The 10,605-nt window shown below is 49.0% G+C and overlaps 1 protein-coding gene across 1 annotated transcript; it reads right to left on the bottom strand.

The window, feature by feature from the left end:
• Positions 1–407: 407 nt before the first annotated feature.
• Positions 408–2,556, bottom strand: LOC119375004 (neprilysin-1). Its single transcript, XM_037645202.2, has one exon. The coding sequence runs from the start codon at positions 2,544–2,546 to the stop codon at positions 408–410; it is 2,139 nt and encodes a 712-aa protein (XP_037501130.2). The 5' UTR covers positions 2,547–2,556.
• Positions 2,557–10,605: the final 8,049 nt, after the last annotated feature.

Below are 10,605 nucleotides of genomic sequence, written 5' to 3'. Positions count from 1 at the left end.
AAATTGTGATCGCCGTGGTAAGCTCCAAAGCATTTTCACTTTACTGAGAGATGAAGCCACGAACAGCAGCAAGGACACAGTAGTTGCGGTGCGCTATATTGCAGCGCACAAGACGCGCGCATATGGAAGTACAGCCTCCGGGGGCAGTTCAAATAATGAAGCACCTGCAGTGCAGGTGTGAACTAAAACGCGCACTAAATGAAGACAACGCGAGAGTCGTACATTAAATACAGTACGAGCAGAACGTCTATCAACGTTCTCAGTTCGAAGCAACGCTTCATCTGCGTTCCATCGAATCGCAGACAGAACCGATCACCAGTATTATGTAGACAACTACATGTACAGATGCGATAAGGATCAATCGCCGTCGCGAATTTCCAATATCTAAACCGGGCATCTAGAGCACGTCAGCGTCTTCGCAGCGTCATCGTCGGCGTGTGAATATCACAGCGGTTCTGCGGGCGCATCGGTGTTCCCACCGCGCAGGGAAAGGCCTCTGCGAACTGTTCCGTGTTCATCAAGGGCTGGTTACAGCGAACCTTGAGCGACAGGTAGACCGAGTTCTGGAGCTGCTTCTCGCCATCCGCGCCGCACAGAAAGAAACACGTCGCAACGAAGAAGCTCTGGTCCGCCGTGAGTCCAGCCACCCCTTCCTTACGCCTCGTCTCGGCAAGCGCCCAATAGGTCAGGTAGGCAAGCTCCGTACCCGCGTTGTCGGCAAAGGACTCGGTGATGGTTCGCTCGCCGACGGACGAGTCCTGTAACATCGCGTTCGTCTGGAGAATCAGGCAGTCGATCTTCTGAGTAAACTTCTCCTTGAACTGGGGCGTGTAGAAGACGTCGGGTTCTCGGGCGTAGTTGACGTCGATGTACTTGGGGTCGAACGCGTGGGTGAGCTCGTGACCAATCACCTTGCCGAGTGCGCCGTAGTTGAAGGAGTCCGGCGCCGAAGCGCTCAGGAACGGCGGCATCAGAAGCTCCCCGGGCACGTAGATGAGGTGATAGGTCGGCAGGTAGAAGGCGCTCGTGGTCATTTCGTTTAGATCCCAGTCGTCACGGCTCGGGGAGCGATGGTCGGGGTTACCCGGCGGGTAGACGAGCCGTATCTTGTGCGCCGCGACGGCCCGGTAGGAGTCCACGAGCCAGTTTACGAAACTGTCCTCGTAGATGCCGGGAACGTGTGCGTACTGAACGTCCATGGCTGCCGGGGTAAGGACCCTCCTGCCCGGTCCACCTACGACGGCGCGGATATTGCGAAGTCGTCGAACCGCTCCCGCCGCCGACTGCTCGTCCAGCCACGAGAAGTTGTAGGAGACCTCGATCGCGCGACGCACGTCATCCGTCATGTTTCGCGCGTAAGGAATCGCGCTGTCTTCCAGGACGCCCACGAGTTGCAGCTGCAAGAGGCCGTAAGGGACTACCTCGCTCACATAGCCCATGCAGCGCTTCAGGGCCACGGGAAACGTGAAGCTCCAGGTGTCGAACTCGCCGCGGTAGTCGCAAGTCGACAGTTTACTGGAGGCCCCGTAGGAAAGGTACCTGATTATCTTCCAGCCGATAAAGTTCTGCAAGTTCCTCGTCCTGTCCGAATAGGCGGACAGGATGTCGACGACCGCAGACAGGGCGAACTTGTCGTACAGCAGGAAAAGGCTGTCTGAGTCAACGGCGGCGTCGTTGGGCAGGTGTTCGTTGATGGCGTCCACCCACTGAGCGGAAGTGACGAAAGATGAGTTGTACATGGCGTCAATGTCGGCGAACTTGTGATACTTGGGCGAGTAGTCGTAGTCTGAGTTGGCGGCCGTGCTCGTAGCGTAGTCCAGCTCCAAGTTTAAGATCTGCATCGTGATTCCCGGGACATCGACGCTGCGATTGTACGTCCTGATGCACGTCTGCAGCTCCTCTGGATCGAGAATGGGTTCCATCGTGAGCTGCGGGTACTTTATTTCGAACGTGTACCTGTCTTTTGCCTTGAGATGTATCATCACCTTGAGCGCGAAGAAGACGCTGATGGCGTCCTTGAGCGTGAAGGCGACCAGCTGGCGAAACACGTCTCGCACCGCCACGTTTGTCGTCGCAGGCCAGGTGAGACCGCGCCGCTTGAGGACGTCGCCGATGGAGATGGCGTTGTCGACGTCTCCGCTGCTCCAGACTCGCATGCAAGACGACAGGGCCAGACCTGCCTTATCCGCTGCGTTCGTGGAGTCCCGCGACCGTTCGGCCGCCTGGAAGAGAACGAAGCGAAGTCTCTCGTTGAGGAGCGCGAACTGATGCCGCTTGCCCGGGTACTGGTCGGACCAGCGGCCGCACACGTGGCCGTACATATCCGAGCACGGGTCCACGCTGGTGTCCATGCTGGCCTGTAGCTCGCGTGCGAGGTCGAAGCACTTGATCGGGTGCTCACAGTACGGGAAGCTCCAGTCGGCGACGACACTTATGGTGACGATTAAAGCACAGTACGCCGCGACGGCTACGGTCATGTTCAAGCAGTACGATCTCGATCGCCAGTTGGACTCGATTTGAGATGGTCGCCGATCAAGCTGCGGCATCGTTCCTTGTCTGCTGCGGGTCTCGGAGCGCAATGTAGTACGGCGGCTGCCGTCGTAGTGCTGAACGGCTACTCCAAGTAGCTTCCGCCGATCTTCGAAGTCCGATCGACCGATGCCCTCGTTCGCTTGTAGGGGCGAAGACAACGTCCTCGGGTGCAGTAACTGGGAATGCTTCGATCGACGCGTCATCTTCAATGGCGAAAAGCTGGCACCGAGTCTTTCGCCTACACTCTTTCTTGGAAGACTGTCACCCACCGGTTGAATCGAGGTTCCCTTACCGGGCCGGTCACGTGCCGCCGCTGTCGATGCCGCCAACGCGAAAGTCCTTCGCGTCATTGAAAGACCTGTCGGTCGTGTTCGCTTATTCGGCGAAACCAGCGGTGTCCATTCCTTCGACAGATTCGACAGCGTCGGTGACCACGATGCCGCTGTCTTCGGCGATGGTGACGTAATGGAAGGGCTGTCCAGTCGTCGGTTCTCCTCGAGGTGTGGAGCCGGTGTAGACGTTCTTTCGGCGAACTGTCGAGGGGCCGATACCTGGTAACGTCTCTTTGTCGTGGAAGCGTGTACGAGCTCGGACGAAGCACGTCGTCCGCGAGCAGCTCTTGCTAACGAGTCACTTCCCGGTGATTCGAGTGGAGATCGCCCTGACAGCGGCAGCGACCGCACCCGTGGAGGATTGGTCCAGCATTTCCATGAGGGACTTCCTCTGCCAATGTCGTCCATTGGGTCTTCCTGGAGTGAAGAAAGGTTGAAGACAGTCAACGTAGCCTGACCGACCGAATCAAGATATTTTCTTCTTCGTCTTCTCCTTCAGTGGCTGAGTGCTAATAGCGTACTTTTCCTTCTTCACTGTAGGTTTACTTAGCACATTTCTGTATCATTTCTTTTTAACATGCAGATTGTTCACAAATCAAAGAAAACGATTGCTGGAACAACCTCTCCGAAGAAGGGGCTTAAGTTTATCCCTTCCGGTGGTTCTTTCCTCTGGTGCAACTGAAATGGGCTTTAGCCACAGGAACGTTTGCGAAGCCGTGTGCGGTTTTTTACGGGAAACAAAAAGAATAGAATGTTAAGTTTATCTACAATTTCACTGTTTCAACCTATTGGTTTCTTTTTTTTTTCTTGAAAATCTGGATTGGACCAGTGAATTTATTTTTATACCATTCATTCCTAACCATATTCGGATTTTAAAGCAATCTGATTTCTAAAATAAGGTACCACCCGTTTCGTGGCCGATCCCCCACGGTGGGTTGCGCCAAGTAGCTGAGGATCAACCAACCAGCCAACTTAGCACAGGCCACATTCAGGCCAAACTGGCGATTACGCCGCAACAAATTTTTCCGTTCACTCCTCTGTCCTCGTTCCACTTACGCTGTGCAAACATGACGATATTGAATCTCCAACTAGCCTAAGCTACCATTCAATCATACCGCGCTTAAAAGCCTTAAAACCAGGCATCGAAGTATAAATGTGTGTGCAATCGCCGACCAGCTTTGGGCTGTCCAGCAGGCCCGAGAATCGGCCGACAGGCTTGGCCTGGCGGTGCCAACGTGGGAGTCGCTCGCAGCCCGCTAGGGCGAGTCCCGCAGGACATCGATAAAGTTGTTTCGATCGATCAATCAATCAATCAATCAATCAATCAATCAATCAATCAATCAATCAATCAATCAATCAATCAATCAATCAATCAATCAATCAATCAAATCAAATCAATCAATCAATCAATCAATCAATCAATCAATCAATCAATCAACGTACAAGTGGAAGCACATATGGTTAAACAGTTTTCAAATACACTCGACTGCACTGCTGTTCTGGCCACTAACACCAGAGTACTGCTGTCATTGTGATCATCATCACCATTGTTGCGAGTGGTATTTTCGACCACATTGCTATTCGCTCCCTATTCCCTATAGGCGCTATTGCTTTTCAATATGGTTTTGAATGTTCAATCCACACGGTTGATGAAGTATTCTAATAGTAAGAACTATAATAACCATACACTGTAAGGGACGTTATCAGTTCTGGTATAAATATATTTTTAATCATATCTGTAGGCAGCAGATTTTCTACAACTCCCCTCCCCCATGAGTGGGTGGGGGTCAATATTACATGGATCCGATTACCATCATCATCGCACACGCAGACAAGTTCTGATTTCTATCTGTCTGTTGTGCTGGAGCGGCATGAGCTTACTTTGAGCGATACGTTTCCGCTGGAAACGTGTGTAACTTCAGTGCTCGAAATTTTCCGCGAAAGTAGAGCAGCGTTTTTGATGCGGCCAAAACAGCTTCAACCGAAGTGGAGACGTTTCGCCATCTCCCGATCAATACACGCACTACACACCGCGTTACCGCTCTCGGAATCTATCGGCAAGTGCGCTACTTTTGCATTCTTCTGTACTACACCACGTCTCAAGTACCGTGTCTGCAATGTCTTTCTTGTTCATACGCACACACACACACACACACACACACACACACACACACACACACACACGCACACACACACACACACACACACACACACACACACACACACACACACACACACACACACACACACACACACACAAATACTAGCCTCTACTTTAAAAGGCAATACAAGTGAAAGGCTAGTCTCTATACACCTCGGAGCATAGTGTTTCATAGTATGAAACTCTATGCCTCTGAGACTGCAAGAGCTGAGCCGTTTCTAGGCCGCCCAGTGCAACTGCTCTATTAAACTAGTATTGTAGACTGATAACAGATATTCGAGATATATGACAGTTCAAAATGCAAACGGAACTTCAGACTAATTGTATTTCTAGGACATTAAAAAAGAGTCAAGCTAGACGCGTTCGCCGTGTGATCTCGAAGGCTATAAATTCTCCAGCGCAGTGTCGGTCAAGTCGGATAGATGGCGCAGCTATTCCAATCGAGCTAAGGTCGTGCTGTGCCCGACCTTTCTCTTAAAAAAAAAGCTCCTTTCCTCCTCTCCAGCTGCAATTCCTAGTGCTCCAATCCATGATTGTCATACATGGTGCCTAGGGGACGTCACAATTTATTTTTTATTATTATTTAAGCATACTACAGCTGAGCGAAACACAACAGAAAAATAGGAACAAACTGCGCAGTGTGCAAGGATTGTTAAAAGATAATTACATAGTGCTAGAAAAACATTTCCGCTGAGAACGATGTGGTAATCGAATGTTAACTTTATCCAGCAGCTGTGTCATGCAAGAAATTTCAGGATTTATGACAGTGAAAAGGAGCGATCACAATGAGTATCATGTAATGAGTTCCAACATCAATAGTGCCCACTCGATGGAGTAAAATGTTTGAATGTGTAAATGCACTTGCGGAAAGGTGCGAGATTTATGCATGTTTACTTCGAACAAGAGATGGATTGGACAGCGTAATATATATTGCCACCTGGATGATGAACTGAGGCGAGCACGAGCCCGCATCGAGCAAAAAACAAACGAAGAAGTCGTGTGGGACAGCGCGCGCTCTCGCTCAGTCTTTGTTGGTTCTGGTGCGGCCATATTATTAGACCTGCGTCAGTCTTTCTGCCAGCGTTGTATTTCTTGCCCGGGGACCTCCTTTTCGCACGTGACAATATATATAAAAATAAAAAAAAGACGATTCAGTAACTTTCGTGATTCATTTTCCTGCCGCACTGAAAGCGATTGAAGCTGAGATGCGTGTGTGAATAGCTGATAAATGTGACAAACTGCGCCCATACGTATACGATGAATGAAGCGTGTGATATTTGTTCTATGGGCTCCATGGCGCCAACTTTCTAGTGCTTACAGGTATTCCAGGCGGGAGAACTGTACTAAAGGATTCAGGAGCATTTGCCCTATCGGGAAAAGGAGGGCAAGCAAAACTTGGCGTGTGGCCGTGTGCGTGCGTGAAGTACTTCTCTTTCTTTCTTTCTTTCTTTCTTTCTTTCTTTCTTTCTTTCTTTCTTTCTTTCTTTCTTTCTTTCTTTCTTTCTTTCTTTCTTTCTTTCTTTCTTTCTTTCTTTCAAAATGCACAGTGCTCCCTCCTAACTTTCTCCTTCCTCCATGCCGGGAATGGGACATTCATCCATGTGCTTAGCAGCGCAACACTTCCGTTGCTACAGGCCACAGCGACGGTCATGCGTTCATATACAGGCAACAGCGACGGTCATGCGTTCTTAAACAGGCAACACTTCCGTTGCTACAGGCAACAGCGACAGTCATGCGTTCATATATAGGCAACACTTCCGTTGCTACAGGCAACAGCGACAGTCATGCGTTCATATATAGGCAACATTTCCGTTGCTACAGGCAACAGAGACGGTCATGCATTCATATACAGGCAACACTTCAGTTGCTACAGGCAACAGCGACGGTCATGCGTTCGTATACAGGCAACAATGAAATTTGGCAACGTCAAGTAACAACTTACCTCGATAAAAGCTCAAATTACCATATCACAAACGGCTCAGAAAAGCACTGATTATTGGAAAACGGTGCGTACAACTAAGCATGTGACCGGCGCACTTCGAGGGCCGCATTTCTCTACACTTGCCGACGTTTATTCGCGTACAACGGTTTTTCGCTTCGACGTCTCGGCACTGTGGACTAAGACGTCATTCTAAACGGCATTACGAACTCTCAGTGGCGCCGCGCATAACCTGAACTCGTCCACGTTGTTCGTCTTTAAGGGGCCCTGCAACACTTTTCCAAGTAATCATTGAATGTGTTCATTAAAATCGCTTATGGCCTCACAAATCTATTGCCGCAAAGGTTTTGGAATCCGTCAAGTACGAGCGGAGTTACAGGGACTTGTCGCACGCTTCAAGCGCTTTCTCTCTCCTTTCTTACCAGCGAGCGCGCTGAAAGCTACGCAGGGAGGGCGATGACAAGGGGGCGAGACTATCCGTTCCTGCATCAGCGCACGTCATGACTTTGAGCACTTTCCTTTCTTTTTTTCTTCGAACGAGCGGCCTCCATTCAATGTGATCGCCCACGCTCGCTCTAGAGTTGCTGTATATGCTACCTTTAGGTAGCCGAGTTGCGCATAGGTCTGGCTAGCAACCACAGCTATGCGGCAAAGCCGCTCTTCGTTCTTGCAGGCCACATGCATACCGTGTCGCTCATTGACAAGTTTGGCGTGTCGAAGACCTGTGATTAACTTAACTTTTGATGTCTGGCGCCAATCCGATTCGCTGCAGCGGCGGCGTAGAGAAACACAAAAATTGGCCCAAGCGTCAGCTTCTCCGCAATGCATGGTTGCTAGCGGCGTTTGGAAGACAGATGCGCAACTCTGCTACCTAAAGGTAGCATATACGGTAACTCTAGCTCGCTCTGGCACGCGGCGGCATCCCGCGGTGTCCACGGTAACTATACGCAGCCCACTATGCTCAAATCGGCCTACGGCCGTGGAATTTGGGTATATGGCGCAGTAATTTGGGTATATGGCATCATTTGTAGAGAGAAGAGGGAACGATTTCTAGCTGACTTTGAGAATTGATTGCAAATTCCAGGCCACGTCCTGCGCTATAATGTTTGGCTCTCGTGTTCTCGGGAGTCTCGACTACCAATCGGCAACGTTGTTTGAAAATGCTTTAAATATGTTGCCGGGCCTCTTTACGCCGTTTTATACGCGTTAGCGACCAGAGGACTTCACTTTTTTGTTTTCTTTCTTTAGCATTGTTCTTTACCCGCCATGGTGGCCTAGTTATTATGGTGCTCGACTGCTGACCCGAAGGTCGCGGGACCGAATCCCGGCCGCGGCAGCCGCATTTTCGATGGAGGCGAAAATGCTTGAGGCCCGTGTACTTAGATTTAGATGCATGTTAAAGAACCCCAGGTGGTCGAAATTTCCTCCACTACGGCGTCCCTCATAATCATATCGTTGTTTTGGGACGTTAAACCCCAACAATTATTATTACATTGTTATTCCTTTGTGCATGCGCATTTCGTTTCTCTTCCATGTTTCGTTTTAAGCATCGGGACGATGATCTTTCAGAGCGGCAGGAATGCCACGCGCGCTCAGTTTTGCTACTTTTTATGTAAGTGGCTTATTACATGTGTGACAACTGCCTTGCACAAACCGCGCCCGAATGGCTAGGGACCTTCCAGATTATTTTTGAAACTTCCGATAAGGTTACGCGCACAACGTGAACATTAGCGTCCATTCTGGAACTTACGCGGCCAACAACGATAACGCTGGAATATTCGATAGCACAAGTAGAAATGCTGACCCGCTTTACCGCTTGGCAGCCCGACGAATGTCCGCGCCGCTATTGTGGCACTTAAAGAGCACCAGATGGTCGAAATTTCTGGAGGTCTTTACTACGTCCTGCCTCATAATCATATCGCGGTTTTGGCATGTAAAACTCCACAAGTTATAAAGAATCGACAAACCAACTAAGTGATTCTGAAAGAAATCCTCTCGCGCAGTCTGAAACATAGGGCACTTAAATGACAACGTGTTCGGATCTTCTCCATCAAAACATCACTTGATCTGCAACATTAGGCTTCCATAACGACTAATCAGCTTAATGAACTGGGACACTTTTAATTGTGCAAGGACTACATTTCACTGCCGGTGTTCCTATGCATTAGCAAAAGTACACGCTGTGTGGCCCCAGAGCCACGCCTACATTTTTTCTTTGTTAACTGAGGCTGAAACGAAACAGCCTGAGGTCCCTTTAGGAAAACGCTGCATAGTTAGTAATTAACCGTCTGTCTCCGTTGGTAAGGCTGCTTTATATGTCGCTTCAGCTCAGAGCGAGCTAAAATTTTCCGAATTGCATAACTCCATGTGATCCGTTTTCAGCGCTAATGGCCGTATTATTATTTAGAGGCCGGATATTTAGGCATAAAAAACACGTTAAAGGTGCCAGAAATGGGCAGGCAAAACAACGTCTTAGGCTTCCAAAATCGTAAATATAGGCACAATAAATTTTCAAATAAATGCAAATAATTTCAAACGAAGACGTGCGCGGCCTCTATCTACGACAGCAAAACAAAAGTGTTATTGCTTAAGAGGGCACAGAGGCGCCAACAGTTGAACATAGCCATGAAATTATGCTTTGCCTCGCACGGTTCCCAGAACACGGTCTCTCCCGTGTTCTGCACGGTGAGTGAATTGTCCACTGTCGAATCAATAACTTTTATAGGTATTTATAGGTATTACAAAAACGCTATAAAAGCCCTTCTGAGCCTCTAATTCATGCTCATGTATCAAAGTGGCGCGATAGGAGCGCAAGGAACAAAATACGCAATTGCCTGAAATCCGGTCTCTGATTTATTATTCTACCGTTGTAGACGTTTATCCGACGCAGCCCGATGAGACTGTGACGCAGGCATTCTTCACGTGGCACGCCGCAGTATCAGGTTAACTAATTAACGAAATATTACTAGTTTGCGATGCAGTGCAGTGAGAATTCAAGGAACGTTGTCTTCGTAGTGTGCAGTGCGAAAGAGGACAGTGACGCGCGGAAGTCCGTTTAATTAAAGCTGCAGGAACGACAAGTCAGCAAACTGATATCAGAGCCCTTTGTTGCATTTACGTTAGACCCGGCTCTTTCTCTCTCTCTCACTCTCTCTCTCTCTCTCTCTCTATATATATATATATATATATATATATATATATATATATATATATATATGTGAGTGTGTGTGTGTGTGTGTAGTCACGTTGTTGTGACATTCGAGAAGGCACCAGTCGGCTGGTTCATGACGAAACTTCGACGATAATTCAAACTACAAGCGATACACGCTGTACACACTGATAGCGGCGAACAGAGCGTCGGCAGTCGATAATCTGATCTGTGGTTTAGGCACGTCGGCATTTACACATGCGGCATCGAACGTTCGAGTCTAATCGATGGTGTCCGCGCTAGTTCCAGAATAAACTTTACTGTTCGCGTCTACGGGCTCAAGCCTATCAGAAGATTGTAAAATAATCTAGAAGGTTCCCAGATATTTGTCCGTGGTTCGCGAAAGGCCGTGGTTGTACTACACTCTAAGAAAAAAAAGAGTATGCGTGACTCTTTTCGGAGAGTTCTGACTTGCCACGTATAGGACTCTCTT

Source organism: Rhipicephalus sanguineus, chromosome 11 (assembly GCF_013339695.2).
Source record: "Rhipicephalus sanguineus isolate Rsan-2018 chromosome 11, BIME_Rsan_1.4, whole genome shotgun sequence".
NCBI classification, from domain to species: Eukaryota; Metazoa; Arthropoda; class Arachnida; order Ixodida; family Ixodidae; genus Rhipicephalus; species Rhipicephalus sanguineus.
This window is presented reverse-complemented; position numbering and strand designations above follow the sequence as displayed.

What these genes read in the sequence shown, in the direction of transcription:
- LOC119375004 (XM_037645202.2), bottom strand. Translation starts at nt 2,546, where the DNA reads ATGCCGCAGCTTGATCGGCGACCATCTCAAATCGAGTCCAACTGGCGA.